Source organism: Quercus robur, chromosome 12 (assembly GCF_932294415.1).
Source record: "Quercus robur chromosome 12, dhQueRobu3.1, whole genome shotgun sequence".
NCBI lineage: Eukaryota > Viridiplantae > Streptophyta > Magnoliopsida > Fagales > Fagaceae > Quercus > Quercus robur.
In genome coordinates, this window is record NC_065545.1 from 9,792,726 (window position 1) to 9,809,632 (window position 16,907).

The 16,907-nt window shown below is 33.1% G+C and overlaps 1 protein-coding gene across 3 annotated transcripts; it reads left to right on the forward strand.

The window, feature by feature from the left end:
• The first annotated feature begins 3,178 nt into the window (after positions 1-3,178).
• On the forward strand, positions 3,179-15,443 carry LOC126710525 (probable phospholipid hydroperoxide glutathione peroxidase). 3 transcript variants are annotated; one of them, XM_050411030.1, is made up of 6 exons: positions 3,179-3,461; positions 4,069-4,145; positions 4,558-4,619; positions 4,857-4,975; positions 6,817-6,984; positions 7,070-7,313. In XM_050411030.1, exons 1-6 carry the CDS (start codon positions 3,204-3,206, stop codon positions 7,100-7,102), a joined length of 717 nt encoding a protein of 238 aa, XP_050266987.1. In that variant the 5' UTR covers positions 3,179-3,203; the 3' UTR covers positions 7,103-7,313. The 3 variants fall into 3 exon arrangements, with proteins under 3 accessions (XP_050266987.1, XP_050266986.1, XP_050266988.1); XM_050411029.1 differs by lacking the exons at positions 4,069-4,145; positions 4,558-4,619; positions 4,857-4,975; positions 6,817-6,984; positions 7,070-7,313 and adding exons at positions 13,217-13,293; positions 13,516-13,577; positions 13,926-14,044; positions 14,869-15,036; positions 15,175-15,443 and having other exon boundaries at positions 3,180-3,461; XM_050411031.1 differs by lacking the exons at positions 3,179-3,461; positions 4,069-4,145; positions 4,558-4,619; ... (1 more) ...; positions 6,817-6,984; positions 7,070-7,313 and adding exons at positions 9,886-10,030; positions 13,217-13,293; positions 13,516-13,577; ... (1 more) ...; positions 14,869-15,036; positions 15,175-15,443.
• The last annotated feature ends 1,464 nt before the right edge of the window (positions 15,444-16,907 follow it).

Sequence of the window (16,907 nt, forward strand, 5' to 3'; positions counted from 1 at the left end):
TAAGATTTTGGTCAATTGGGGATTACCGAGGGTTTACCTAAACTTTATATCTTAACTTCATTCTCACTTGAACGAAATCATGTCTTGTACAATGAATAGACATTTTATTCGACCTAAATTACACCGGTTCATATTAGTTCATATTACGTAATACATAATCCAAAATTACAACATACTTTTATAATGAAATAATACATTGAACTTTAAGGCTCAATTAATCACATATATTTAAATGAAAAACTCTTGAATTTAATAGTTAAAAACTATCCAAAAAAATAATTGAAATTGTGGGCACCCAAGGACAGAGGATGAAGCTGAAGGGTCACGTTATTTGCCTGAGGACCGAGGATGAAGCTGAAGGGTTGCGTTATTGGCCCAAGGATCGAGGATGAAGTTGTAGGGTCGCAGTAATGACATGGAGATGCTGTGAGTCACTGGCCCAAGGGAAGAAGCCGCCCAAGGAAGGAAAGAGATGAATCTTGGTACTCTGAAGCATTCTGAGGGGAAGTAAGGATTTAGAGAGAGTGGAAGACAGCGGGCAGTAGGGAGCTTTAGACCTGGTGTAGCCTGTTGCATCTGCATTAATTGGAAGATACCAGCTTTATCAACCACATTAATAAGGAAGTGACCTGAACAGTGTAAGCCCCAACTAAATAGATTCTTATCACCATCTTCCCCAGATGTGGAAGGTAACAAGTGTCGAAAAAGGAGGGGGGTTAGGCAGAAATGGATGGTGGAGATGCCAGGGAAGGAAGCTATATAAGGAAAGGAAAGAGCATTGAAAAGGGGATCGAGAAGTGAGAGAGAGAAAAGGCAATCAGAGAGAAGGAAAAAGGGAGTGAACAGTTTGACTTTTTCTGTAAACCCAATCTCCTCGGGAGCACTTGTGTAGAGCTCAACACTCTTTGATTCCTGAATAAAAATTGATCCTTCCTTATTGTTGACCTCGGATAGAGCTCATTGTTGTTGTTCTTCCCACCTCTTACAAATTTATTGATATAGGCCAAGTTTAGAGGAACCAACCCATTACTCTAAGTGGGCTTGGACCACAAACTTTTTGGTCCCTACAGAAATCATGTTTAAGTGAAACCTCAATTCAATAATTAAGAACAATCAAAATTACTAAACATTTAAAAATTTGAAGTAGAGAGAGACTCACATGAGAATTTAATTTTTGTCATTGAAAGCATGGAAGAAGGCATGAAACTTGAGTGAGTTTAAACTTAAAGTTTAAGTCCTGTGCGTTGCATGCTACATGTGTGTGTATATGCATTAAAAATGATTTGAATTTAACATTTATTGAGAAAAGAGGTGGTATAGTCTTACCCCTGTCTAACTAATTCTTATTATAATCTCTTTGTTTTGCGGGGAGATAGAGAAACGATTCTTTTGAAAAAAAAGAAAAAAAAAAGTTAGCGTATAATATATAATAACTAAGATATTAATCTTTAGAAGTGGTATCTCATGCGGGTTAGTATTTCAATTATGGGTTTTGGTAGTTAGAAGTTAGTGCATAGTAGTTAATGATTAGAAAATTACTTTGAAAATTTTTAAACCAATCCTTTAAAAAAGTTTTAATGGAGTTTAAATCACATTAATAAATTATCTCTCTATTCAAAATTTTTTTTTTAAATCATGTTAATAAAAAGTTACTGATAAAACTATTATTAGTAAACATTTCTAAGGCTTATCTATTTAGCTTTTTTGCCAAATTTATATAAACTCTTTTTTTTTTCTTTTTCCGAAGAATATAACACAACCAAAAACCTATAAACAACAATTTACATTCAACATAAAGAATATATTCAAACTTATTCATAATTTAAAATTAAGAAATTAACACAAATTATAAATTAAGATATAAATTTAGAAAAAGAACAAAAAATAAACTTTTTTATTTTTTCTATCACTTTGAAAGATGAAAGTGTGAGTATGCAACTAAAACCTGAATCAATTATTGTAGAAGAGAATAAATGAATACGAAAGGTTAATATTATGAATTGGGTTAAAACGTGTGTGAAAAGTTTTTATTAATTTTTTGGAAGTTAAAAAATATTGCTTAAACAAAATGAAAAATAATAATGAAGAATAAATGTATGGTTTGGGGTTGAGGTGCCTACAACATCTGCCTTGTAAGTAAAAATTTTAACATCCATAACAAGGTTTTGGTCAATTGGGGATTATCGAGTGTTTACCTAAACTTTTTTTTTTTTTTGAAAAAGTGTTTACCTAAACTTTATATCTTAACTTCATTCTCACTTGAACGAAATCATGTCTCGTACAATGAATAGACATTTTATTCAACCTAAATTACACCGGTTCATATTAGTACATATTACATAATACATAATCCAAAATTACAACATACTTTTATAATGAAATAAACTGATACTGAAATTTTGTGACTAATTAATCATTGAGATAAAAACTTATTCTTTGAGGCTAGTATTAATTGTATTTTGAGAAAAACCATAACACGGGATTCACATTCAACTAATCACTCAATTGTATTGCATTTTTGACCAAAAACATAATAGTGGAACTTGAAAAAATAAGCTACCAAGGCAAAAAAAGAAATAAATAAAAAACACTTATTGTGGGATCCACATTAGACCAGCAAATAATAGACTTTTTCCACAATTATCTTATATAATAGATTGTAGTTTATTGATTATTACTTTCACATAAATCACATGTTCCTATCATTTTTACTTCCAACGGTCACAATTTGTCACGTCAAAATTGTGATAAAGATATGTCACATAAGGCCATTGTACCAAAAAAAAAAGATTGTGACAAACTGGCTTGTAATTTTAGTCCCAAACACGCGGACAGACCCTCTAAACTTCTTCATGTAAACTCTCAAATCAGTTCACAATGCACAATAACAATACGCCACGTCTCAAAAGCCATCCTCTCTAGAAGCACACATATATTGATACATATCCCGTTCACACTTTCTACACCCACATTAGTATTACCATGCCATGACGTATTCTCTGATGCAAATGATCCTAGCCGTCCGTTTCGCTCAACTCCAAAAAACCCAATACTTGGTCCATAATGGTCCACACGTGTACACAACAACAGCCCTCCACGTGTAACCTCAAGATTCACAAATCCTATATAGCCCCTACGATCATCTAAACCCACACGAGTACATACCCTGTATCTATATGTCTATATATATCTCACAACTCCCAATGCTGTGCTCCTCAACTCGCATTATACTACGAAAAAATCAAATCTTGGGACCCATTTCTGCGTTCTTGTTGTTGACAAACCAGTTTTCAAACAATTCTAAGCAAACCCATCTGCGTTTTTCGCATCGTTCTTCTGTTTCTTTGTTCTCTAAGCCAATCCGAACAGAGTTCTCGAGGCCCTTGTTGTTTGATTTTCGATCGGTTCGTGCAATGGCCAGCCAATCCCAGACAGAATCTGTCCACAACTTCATCGTCAAGGTTGGTTTTTTTGGGTTCTTTTGTTTCCCTTTGTCAACCTTTTGGAGATGCTTTTCTTGTTTCTTTGGTTTTTGAAAAAAAATTTCATGTGGGTTTGTGATGTTTTGTGTGGTTAAGAAGTTAATTTGATTATATCTTTGTACTGAGTGGCATAAGCTAGAGTGATGGGGAATGAGTGTTACCCAAGAAATGGGGATTCAATCTGTCAAATTAGTGTGTTTGCATGCTGAGAAAAAACTGTGAAAGAAAGAAGAATATAAATCATAGGAGTGGATAACTCATGTAGAAAGATCTAAAAAGTTGTGTTTTAACTTTTAATTATTGTTTTCCTTTGGTGTTTGCTTGATAATTGTCGTTGCAACTATGAAAAACTATATTTCATGGGCATCAAACTAGTCACTAAGTCTGCATCTATTTCTACATAATTGAGTGATGGATTTTGCCGATGGCTGTATTTTTAAGTTAGGAGCCTTAATGTTCGAATAAGCACTTCCAAGTTTGATTCTTTATATAAATTATTGTCCTTGAGATCAGTAACATCAGTTTGCTTTGTCAGACACATAATAATGTTTCTTTCATTCATCCGAGTTCTCTTTGATACTTGCAGGATGCTAAGGGAAACGATGTTGATCTCAGCAAGTACAAGGGGAAGGTCCTCTTGATTGTCAATGTTGCATCACAATGGTATGTTGTAACTTCTCATTTTTATTTTTACGATTAGGTGACTGTCACATTTAGAGTATAGAAAGTTCTCTTGATCAGGATGGAGACTAAAATTTGGATGGTAATATACTGATTTGAATAAAATAAGATTTTAATATGAATTATGCTCTCCTAAACTTCCTCATGGCATACATCTTTTTATTTTTTATGGAATGGTATGAATATGTTACCTTAGAAGCAATTCAGCAAGACTGTTCTTAGACCAGAACCAGTTTAGACAGTGTCTCTCAAGCTGGATATTTACTTATTTAGTACTTAAGATAGTGATATTTGTGAACCACCTTCTGCTAAAGAGTTGCGCTTATTGCTGCTCCCTCTTGCTGTTTATGTGCTACACTTTATGTATAGTTTTAACACGCAGCTTTTTATGCAGTGGCTTGACTAATTCAAACTACACTGAGCTGAATCAAGTGTATGAGAAATACAAAGATCAAGGTTGGCTTTCATTTTCCTTTCTTCTTTGTGCTGTTTTTGTTCTGTTTTAATTATTATTATTATTATTATTTTCCATCAAGTTACACTTACCCCCATACTATAGAAAAGCATAGAACATGTTATGAACTCTTGCTCTGGAATTATGTCTTGCAAATTTAGTAGTGACTTTTCATCTTTTTATTATTCTTCCTTTTTTTTGGATGCTAGAGGACTAATCTTGCTTCTACCTTGTTTCAGGACTGGAGATTCTGGCATTTCCATGCAATCAGTTTGGAGCTCAGGAGCCAGGGAGCAATGAGCAGATCTTAGAGTTTGCTTGCACCCGCTTTAAGGCGGAGTTTCCTATATTTGATAAGGTAGGAGGGTAATAATTTCCATGTTTTGTTTAAAGATAGTTCTAGAGACTAGGTTTTATATTTTAAGATTTTGATAAAAATCAAACTAGAGCTAAATTAAGCTTCACTAAAGTGACAGGACAACTATGCAGTTTGAAATTATTTAATGTTGGAAGTAACCAGGCGGAATTGTTTCTGGCACTAAGATGGATAGGGTTTTTTTTTTTTTTTTTTTAATTTTTTTTTTTTTCAGATGTTGTAACCATTATGTTTTGCCAATGAGCTTGCAAAAGAGTTTTAGCCCTTTACTAGGCTAAATCACTTAAACACCCCTGAAATTGCAAGAAAATAACCCAAATAAACACATTAGAATCACCAAATAGGACAATTGGTGAGCTAAACAAAACCAAAAAAGAATCGGAGAGGGTGCAAAAGGGGGAAACAAATTTACCAAAGAGAGAGCTACATGGTGGCACTGGAAAACGGTGGCTTCAAGTGGCGGAGGTGGAGAGGAGAGAGAGATTGACTAACTTAGGGTTTTCGTGAGAGGAAAAAAATTTCTGAGTGAGAAACTGATTTCAAATGTGTGGTTGAGAGCAAAGGAGGTACACAATATCTAACCTGAATGTCATTATTTCATGGTATGTTTTATTTTTTTAACTTGATACTAAAACCACGTCGTTTGAACCTGATATTAAAATTATGGATAAAACTTAGGCACAATACCTTAGGTGTTGTTCCTTAGGTTCCCCTCTTAAGATTCAGCCATGTAGCTGTTTAACTAAAAAATATACACTTCCATCCTATGAGAAAAAATCCACATGGTATAATTTTAGGAGAGGAATCTAAGGAAAGCACCTAAGTACTGTACGTAAGTCTTTCCCTTAAATTATTATCAAGTCCAAAATGGCGTCTGTTTAGTATCATAAAATCGAAACGACGTCGTTTTACTATATGTATTTTTTTAAAACTGAAACACAATTGTATATGTAATAGATATGTTAAATTATATATATATATATATTTGGAAGCAGATTAAAATTGTACGTCTAAAGTAGGAAGAAATTAGTTTTTAGATTTTTTTTTCTTCCCGTTCATGAGATTTGTACTGGTTTGCCAAGATATGCTAGTTTGATTTTTCTGGTAAACGTAGCTAATTCGAGTTACTAAAGATCCAATTATGATGTTAGAAATTGTGAGAGCTGTGTTATTATCATTCCGAATCTGTAATATGATAGGTCTCTGAACATTTCATGTGTGTTTGGATGCAGGGTGTTGCAGATTGCTAATTTACTGAAAATTTGTTGAAGTCTAATTGTACCTAGAAAATGTTAAGACTTTAAAAAGTTGTATGTAAGAAAAAATAAGCTAAAAACTAATATTTGCCAGTTTGCTTAACTAGGGCTAGGCTGCTGGGGGGTGGTTGTGAGTTGGTTCATTGGAAAATGTTTGTGGGTTGATGGTGAGTGGCTATGCTTGGACTGAAGGGAGTTAGGAGACGGAGGAATGGAAAGGGTAGTTGTAAGCAGCAGCATGTAAAAAAAAATATATATATATATATATATATATTCTATGCATTATACATGTGGCTGGTTCTAATTAGTTTGTTGAGGATTCATATCCAACTTAAAAGTTTTGGTACCGAGTATAAATGTTGCAAAAAAAAATACGTTGTGTTGTTTACAACTATGGCAAACATAAGAGAAATTGAGAATTTCAAGGTGATAGGGTGTTAGGCTTCAATTAATGATTGTGCCAGAGGGATTCAATTTATTTCTTTGTTTCATGGGTTTGTTTTTATATTATTTTTTCATCTGAGTTGGAGATGATGCCTTATGAAACTTTATTTTGTGTATTGGTAGGTGGATGTGAATGGTAATAATGCCGCCCCATTGTACAAGTTCCTGAAGTCAAGCAAAGGTGGCATATTTGGAGACAGTATTAAGTGGAATTTTTCAAAATTCCTGGTTGATAAAGACGGGAATGTCATTGACCGTTATGCCCCCACTACTTCCCCACTGAGCATTGAGGTAAAGCCAGTCTCTGGCATTGTACATTCATTTATCTAATAATTGGCTTATCTGATTAACTACAAAGTTTGGGTTCCTCTTGCAGAAGGACGTAAAGAAGGCACTGGGGATCGCTTGAGCTCTGCAAACTGCTTCTTCAGTTCTTAGTAATAAATGATGATGTTGACTATGAATAAGCATCGATATGTAAATGCTTCCTGTATTTTTAGCTTCACTCATCGACATGTACTCAAGCTGTTGTTTTTATTTTTGTTTATGATTGAAACCATAACTGGTTCAATAAATTGAGATTTTACTATCCTAGTGGTAAAGGATCAGAGTACTTCATCTATGTTCAAACCTTGTAGGCAGTGGCATTGAGAATCTTATTTCACATGCCAGTTACATGGATTGAGACCTCCAAACATGGGGCTGGTTGAATATGTGAATTGCATCTTATAACTTACAGGTTTACCCAACTTTTATGAGCTGCGTTTGAATTTGGGTTGGCTATTACATCAATGTTGGTGATATGAGTACCAAACATATTGGTTTTGTGGTGGTCACTATCACTGGATAAATTGCTTGTTTGGGAAAGTGAAGAGGCTGGAGCAGTGTTGGTAATGGGTGTTCAAATTGGCTAGTCTTTTTCGTTTCTTTTTAGGATGGAAGACCTACGATTGTATTGTCTCTATGAGGCACACTACAATATAGTCATGGTTAGGCAAAATGACCCATTTATTAACTACTCAAATGTGTTTCAAATTGTCCATTTTATATTTCACTTGCGGATGAGGTAAGTGTTAAGGGAGATCTAATGTATCACCTAAAGTTGCTTTCTTTTTGTGGATTGGGGGAGATTTCAACTAGTGATAATTTACCAAAGAAACGGATTGCTGTGTTAAATTAGTGTTAAATGTGAAAATGGATTCTTTGTGTGTGTGTGTGTGTTTTTTTTTTTTGAGGTAGGATTCTTTGTGTTAAATTAGTGTTATATATGTGAATGTAGTTGGGGAGACATGGGGCCATTTACTTGTTATTGAGTTGTGGACTTGTGGTATTTGATTTGTTTGGTGTTTAATGGTTTATGCCACAGAGAGTGCATGAATATGAGTTTAGACTCCATCGGAACATAGCCTTTTGGAAAGTAGTGTCTTATTGTGTAAGGTGGTGTATTTGGTGGAAAAGAAATCAAAGAAGATTTGAGGGCTGTGAATGGATTACTCCTAATCTTAAGCTGTTATCCTTTAAATATTTGCTTGATTGGATTCTAGCTTTGGCTTCATTTTCTTTTACTTCTCTCTCAGATCTAATTGATCATTGTAACTTGAGAACTATTTATTATTATTTTTTTTTGGTTGAGAAGATTGTAACTTGAGAACTTGATTGTGTTGTACCCATAGTATACCCCTTTATGCTTGGGTTACTTTTTTTATTTAATAAAGTTATATCATTTATCAAAAAACTAAAAACTAACATAATTATAGCTCAGTTGGCCCAAAAAAAAAAGTATAATAGCATCCAATTAGCTAAAAAATTCACACAAAATGATAACGCTATATATTCTAAACTAATTGTTCTTTCTTATCCTTTCCTTCACTTCTTAGCCACCAAACGGCAAGAAGTGTTGAACTGTTGATGCGGTGATTTCTGCGAATTAGAAAATATTTTTATTAATATTAGGTATAATAATAACTTGACATATCAGAAATTCATTTGTCACCTCAATGGTTTTCATTAGTTTTGACTGGAAAAAATCGCATTGGATTATGATCATTAATAAATTCAAACAGCACAAGAAACTCTTATCATTGTTTAGAGACTTTCACATAGAAAATCAGGTTCATCTTCTATCCGTATCTCCTCTTGGTTTATTGTTTGACAATTCTGAGTTGTAGTACTATCTGTGGAATGATTATCAAAGCTCACTCAATTCCTCTACATGGCTCAAGATGATTCGCACAATAAAAAGGTAATATTGAAACATATGCTTTAAAAACAGTAATAGGGACTAAATTGAAAGCCTTTTAAATTTACCAATTACCAGAGAAAATATCAATTTTTTTTTGTCTAATTTAATTTAATTTATTTTTAAATTTCCCAATTTTATATTATAATTGTATTGGGTAAAACTAAAATACAGTGAATATCCTTAGGTACATTGTAATATTATGTTATTATAATTTTACATTAATGTAATTTCAATACAATAATATAATATTATATTATTTAAGAATGTGATGAGATTAAGATGATGTGATATATTTTATAATTTTAAATTATAGTATTGTTAGAAAAATAAAACAAGGACTTTGTTAACGGTGCCGACTAGCACTTGTTAATGAATCAATTGTGGTTGAATCAATTGTGGTTCATTTATGATCTATCACAAATCTCACTGTATAGGAAATTGGCAAAATTTTACTTTTCAGTTATAGTTTATCACAAAATAATTTGACTTTTTCTATCTAAACTAACACACATTTAATACATATTCAGTTTTTTTCACATCCTTAAAAAAACTTGAATAATTTATTTTAAATTTTATCACATTAATGGGTACTGTACAACACTCATTAAAAAACTTTAATGTCATATCATTATAATGTACATCACATTAAGCGCACATTATAGCAAATCAAACATCTCCTTAATGTTTGTGCTAGTCGAGTCTAAGACATTTTAAAATTGACCAATTTAATCCTAAACTGTTACCCATTTTTCTCCTCTCCCGGTAATTAAAGACCAAATTAAACAGTTTTGAAATACAATAGACATAGCCAGCATTAACTCAAAGTTAAGGGCATTATTAATCTCCCAAACATCATTATCCAGGAGAAAAAAACATCATTATCCAGGGGAGAGAGAGAGAATGATTTTACACGTGTCAGAAGAGTAGTGCTTGAAAGCGGGAAAAGTCAAAAAGCATGCTTCATTAATATCCCTCTGCTCCCCAAAGGTGTTGCTTTGTGTTGTTCTTATTTTTCTTGTTCAGAAAAGAAAAGATCATAGGATGGCAAGCCAACCAGCAAAGGAGCAACAATCGATCTACAACTTCACTGTCAAGGTTAGTCTCTTGCATTAACATGTGTGCCTTTTAATCTTTTTTGATAAGTTGCTTGCTTGTACAGATTTTGCTTTGTTACTATCATTTTAGCTCAGTTTCTGTGATTGTAAGGCATAAAAGTTCATTTTTTTAACATGGGTATTCTTTTTCCAGTCTTGGATTTCCTAAGGGTGGGTTTGTTTGGGGTGAAAGAGGATGGATGAAAAACTTTGAAGAGAAAATGAAATAGAAAATTTTGTTCGATTGTGTTTGGTATCCATCGGAGGAAAAAAATGGTAGGGCCGAAACTGGTCCCATCAAAAAGTTCTCCCAAAATGGAAAAAAAACTTGGAAAAAATGGGCTGATTAATGGACAAAAATGTCCATGTTCAGTTCCTTTCATATCCTTTTTTTTTTTTTTTTTTTCCCTTGTTTTTTTTTGTGCTGGGCACGTTGCTTTTTTTTTTTTTTTGGGCTGTGGGTGTGATAGTTTTTTTTTTTTAACTAGACATGATTTTTTTTTTGTGACATAATTTTTATTTTTTAATATATTGGGTGATTTTTTTTGTCACTTTTTTTTAATTGACTATCATTTTTTAACATTAACAAAGGTGTATTTATACAATCTCACTTTTTTCGTCTCTCAATGTTTTCACTCAACCAAACAACCAAAAGAAGAGAAATTAAAGTCTTTTTTATCCTCTCACTTTTTCACCACTCCAATTAAACGGACTCCAAGGGTCATTGAGTTTACAATGGTTGGTTTATCATGTACAAAGTACTGAAGTAGTAATAATTAATACATCTTATTGCTCTTCTTTGGGAAGATGACCAGTGTTTTAGACCAAATTGTAACATGGGTGGTCCCTTTACACTTTAAATGATCAACCGGTCTCTAAAGCATTATATAAATGTTAAAAGCTACCAACCCATATAAGAATTTTGGATATTGAGTACTTTGTTAAAGCATGTTTACCAGAAGCTTCTGAAAATATTGCTTTAGTCCAGAGTTAGCAATCAAATAGATAGTGCAACCAAAGTCAAGATCAATTCAAGCATGTCACCACAATCCAAACACAATAAAGATATTTTAAATCAATAAAAAGCACACATAGTTTTGGTGATGAAGTGGAAAACCTGTAAAGAACTCTTCATAGGAAAAAACACTCCTGGGATAAGCAATCCCTTAGGAACTTTCATTATAGAAGAAGCAATTACAATAGTTTAAACTTTTGTAAGTAGACTCTCTATGCAACCTCAACAAAAGATAGGGACTCCAAAACTTGTATATTCTTCTACGAAGCTTTCCTCCACGAAAAAAGTTGTCTACAAAAACCAAAACTCTGATATTCGAAAAACCTCTTCAGAGGGGTAACAACCACTGTGATTTTAATGGAAATCAATTTTGGCATGCCAAGATGTAAAAGTTTCAGAAGGGGTTTCTCTTTTTAGCTCAAGAAGCAAGGCACTCTTTTAGGTTCTTGATACAGACGCCTTCTTATCTTGAAATTTGTTCATCAATGAGTATTTAAAGGTAGGCAAAAGTCTAGGTTAAAACTGTCTCTGAGTAGAACTAGGATTGGTGAATCCGTAATCTCGCTCAAGCGAGGGTCAAGGGTGAGTCTTGCAAAATTTTTGTCTTAATGATCTCTGGAGTGAGGCCTGATTTTGTTCAAGCTAGCTTCTTGAACTTCAACAACTTCAAGCAGCTCCTTACATAAACTTTTGCCTAACTTAATTACATTTACAATATCCCTCGTATGCTTTTCCACTAAATTGTAACAGCTTCCCATGGTTTGGTGCTTTGTTTGCTTACATAGGAAAAGCATAATGAGCAGAGAATCAAGATGATGTGGGTGAACATTACAAATTAATATAACTGGCACATATTTGATAGAGTTGGGATTCTGTCGGGATTAAATAAGAAAATCAATTGGATTTTGTGGGGTGTATGGATTGTCTGCAAAACCCTTGTGTTGCATTCTATAATGATTGAGGCAATGAGGGCAAAACACTAAAGAGTAGCTTAGGAAGTGGACATTTCAAATGGCATCATCAATGAAGTGTCAGCAAATTTTCGTAGTGGGTGATGCAAGCCTAGTTATGGATCCGATTGAAGAAGACATGATCTCAAACTGGAACATCTCTTTAATAATTAAAGACATATAGAAGGTAATGTTGAATTTTGAATCTTGTTTGTTTAATAGAGTTAGCAGGTCTGCAAACTCAGCTGCTCATGAGCTCAGTCAATGGGAAACAAAGACCATGTACTCTGGATGGGTGGAACCAGCCCAATTTCCTCCAACCCTTGTCAGTGCTCCCATGGCTGATTCTTGTAATAACCTCCTTTGTGCAATATAATGAACTTTTTTTAAGCAAAAATAGAAAAAGAAACTTAGAAAGTGAGTGTGCTAGTTTATAACCATCTGGTTTCATCTCAAATTCAAGAAGAACTGGTACTTTAGGTTCATATACAATGCTTAAATACCTTGAGTAAAAGCAATATATCCTAAGGAAATTCTTTGAGCAGCTTTCTTACCACATACAAATAAGTTTATATTCTTTGGATTACATAGAATATTTAGTAGAAACAGATGCAACTTAGGCATGGAAATAAGACTCTTGAGAAGCACAAGAAACAAAGAGAGGTGGTTGAAATGGTTACCCTCTGCTCAAATTGGGAGCATGGTAATCAAATTATTTCCATTTTTTGTGTCTTGGGCTTTTGATCATTGTCCAGTACAATAATATTACCCTTCTATTCCATATAGGTGCATGAATAATTTTCTTACGAAAGAAGAAAAATAAAATACATGAGTTTCTTTCTTCTTATCATATTCCTTGAAGCAGATGAATAGAAAAGTACCCAATAGTAATGGTTGAAGGGATGAAGAACCAGACTAATGAATTAAAATAAAAGATTTTGTGTCTGATGGATAGGTCTCTTTTGCTTCATTAAAGCCTAAAAAAAAAATCCTAATATCATTTTTAAGGCTTCAAGGCTGAGAATCATTAGAAGGATCTTACCGAAATTATCATTTACAATCTTAAAATGCTTGTTGCATTGATATCTACTTGGTATATATCTGTACTAAATCTCACGCCCCTAAGGTGGAATTGCTTTGCCCTAAAAGTTTAGATATGATTCCTATTTGTTATTTCATTATATTTAAGAGTTGTATGCTAATGCTTGCTTCCACTTTGCAGGATGCTAAGGGAAATGATGCAGATCTTAGCACTTACAAGGGAAAGGTCCTCCTGATAGTCAATGTTGCCTCCAAATGGTATTATGCATCTGCTTCATTTTTTCTTCTTTATAATTATTACAAACCTAATTACCCTAAGAAATTATAGATATAGTTGAAGTAAGTTGTTTTCTACCATTTGGGATTGGAGCTGATCTTATTCCTTAGAATTTTCCCTTACTATGCAAAACTAAGCATCCTTAGTATTCTTTTTTCACTATTAAAAGTATCTATTTATTGCTTGCTTGTCTATTCATGCAGTGGCATGACCAACTCAAATTACACAGAGTTGAATCAACTATATGAAAAGTATAAAGAACAAGGTTTGGAATTCTAACCTTTGCATAATTGCATTGTAGTTTCTTGCCTGTCGTTTCAAGAACCATTACATTTATAAAGTAGTCTAAAAAATGACATTCTTGGCTTACAAATGTTGTTTTCTTACATGTGGATCCTGTGTCCTTCCTTATCTCTTCCTTGTTCTCTGAGAAAAATTGCATGTACACACGTATCTGAATCTTGTGTCTGTATGGTATCAGGAAATCACTGATACACACAATGTGTACAGCATCAGTTATTTATAAATCAGGCATTAAGAATAGTTTGGGAGCTCACGTTAACATTATACTATTTTCATTATTTTCTTTATCATGTCCTGGGGCTTAATGCAGGCCTGGAGATACTGGCGTTTCCATGCAATCAGTTTGGTGAGGAGGAACCAGGAAGCAATGATCAGATTGTGGAGTTTGTCTGCACTCGCTTCAAATCGGAATTTCCTATCTTTGACAAGGTAGATCTGAGAATAGTAGAATTACGTTGCATTTATGCTCTAATAGCTGCCTCCTTATTACACACCTTCTTAGGTCACTGCAAATATAGGATTTTTTTTCCCTTCTATTTTCCAAATTTTCATTCCCTTTGGGCTCTGATGGTGAACAAAATAGAATGGTTTTGGTGTGCTTGGTATTTAAAGACTACAATCAAATTTTATTTGTGTTTGCATTCACATGATAAAGTTATCTATAAGAGAGACATCTTAAAGAAACCGCATCAACAATTGCATCTTGGGTCGCATTGGGCAATCTAGTAATTGTTGTGCAAACAGCATTGCGCTGCCAAAAAAGATTATGAGTGAATATTATTGGACCCTACCCTAATGTCATTTAGCACTCCTGCCCTTGTATTTCTTTCTTGTCTTCCCTCTTATTCCTTTCAAACAATAGTGGGCTGCTGAATTTTCTGTATGCCGCTAAAAAGGACAGGATCTTCTGCACCCAGATGGGAAATTCATAAAAAATAACTGTCATTTATCTCTCTGTTAAAAAAGCAACAAAGGGTGCAAACATGATCGTGGTGCATGTGCATGCACACACTTCAAACTTATTTAAGTTAAATTAATTTCATATCTTCTAAATTGTACTAGAAGTATATCATTATATCTAATGGCATGTTTCTATTTCCTCCTTGTGTTGTTGTATATAATTTCTTGAACAGTAAGACATTTGAAAAAGTTTACATGACCTTCTGCTCTTCTTCTCTCTGGCTATTCCTGTAAGTTTTGCAGCATTGTAGTTATCATGATCTGTGAGATATATTGCTCTTTACTTGTTTTAGATTGAAGTGAATGGTGAGAATACTGCTCCAGTGTACAAGTTCTTGAAGTCTGGTAAATGGGGGATAATTGGGGATGATATCCAATGGAACTTTGCCAAGTTTCTAGTTGACAAGGATGGGCAAGCTGTTGATCGTTATTATCCCACAACTTCTCCTCTTACCATTGAGGTAAAACCCAGTTTGCAGTTTATGTTTGATTCTCAAAGTTCAGTTGGCTTATGCTGCCTAATTGTTCTTTTATAGCAAAAGATCATCTTTATTCTATCAAAGTGATGTAATTCTTCTTGCTTTGTGACATTACTGCAGCATGACATCAAAAAGCTTCTGGGAGTGAGTGAATGAATGCTATTTGGGAGGGGACATCCTAAGTTTGAAGCCTTTGATGTGAACTTGGCTTTTGTGTTTGTGACTTTGTGCTTTTGTGTTTGTGCGCCTTACTGACTCGTTAGATTTGTATAATAGAATATTATGTGTGACTATGATGCGTATTTTCCTTCATGTCTGTTAGTTTTAGTTGGTTTGGAGTTGTTGCAATCTGAACAAAATCCTTTTCTATGTATTGATGCCGTTTATCAGTTTTTATTTTTTCTCCTTTTAAGTCGAAAGGAAATTTTTAACTAGATAGCTATAAGATCAACTATATAGGTCTAAAGGCATTCATAAAAGCAGCAATAGAAAGTATAATTTTCGATGGGATATAAAGACGGAAAATATTGCATATGGCTGCCCCTGATTAGTATGTTGAGAATCTGAACCTAAACACAATTTTTGGTACTGATGCTTTGTTATTGTTGGTTGTTGTTTGTAGTTAAGATAGTGTCGTTAACCACACCATATTTGCTTGTGCAAGGAAAGAAGCAAAATGTGAATTTAGGAGATCGAAACAAAATTTAAAAATTATCTGGATGTAATCATAATCAGGGTTGTCAAAAATGTAACTTTGAGATTCCATGATGTGAAAGGTATTAATTTGCGTAGATCCCTCAAAATTTTGGGAAGTCCAGTACATCATCATGATAGTCACAGTTGTCAAAATCGTGATCTAGATTATAGAATCGCATGATTTTACGATCTTACCTTACCAAAACGTTTAGAATCGCACTAGGATTGTAAAAATGATAGGATCGTATGTAAGATCGTGAAGAATCGTATGAGATTTTACTGATTCTATTGATCTTACTAAAACATTAATTTTTTGTTTTTATTTTTTTTATTTTTTAAAGGGATAAATTTTTGGTTTTGATGAAGTTTTAAAAGTTTTTATTTTTCTATGTTATGATGGTATGATTTTTTTTTTTTTTATAAAATTATGTTAACCTATGCAAATGTTTTTTAATTTTTAGTTCACTTGTAATAAAAGTGAAGGAATGCTTCATCATTTTTAAATGAAGAATTTATATTGGTTTTGTTACATTTTAAGCTATAATGCTATTAAATTTGTTTGATCAATATACTAATTTGTGTTATAATATTGCTAAAATGTTTTTCTTATATATAATTTTATCAGTATGCTTCTATTTGTATATTGATTAATTGATTTTTTTTTAGCACGCTCTGTAATTATTGCTGAGCGGTATAATTTGAATAGTTGAATGTGAAATTGTATCTTGATCTCTTTTGCAGTTTTAGTATACAAATATAGAATGTATGATAAAATGGTTGATGATGATTAGGACGGTAGTCATAAGAACCCTATAATGAGAATACTTAAATGTTCACTTCACCTTAATATTAACCTTATTTTTGGATTTCATATTTTAGTTAGCTAGTTTCTATTTGATAACTTATTTTGGATTTTAAACTTGGAACTTGGAACTTAGAACTTGGAAAATATTTCCATATTGTTGATAAATATTTTGGTATTTGGTTGCTAATTAAACATTTATTGAATTTTTTAGATACATTGGGTCAAAATGTAAATATATTTGTTTCATTAGTATAGACGTAGCGATATAAGACATGCAAATTACATCATATATTGCAAATCTTTGTTTTTTTATTATGTATAAATTCACAATTTACGTGATTATTCAACATAC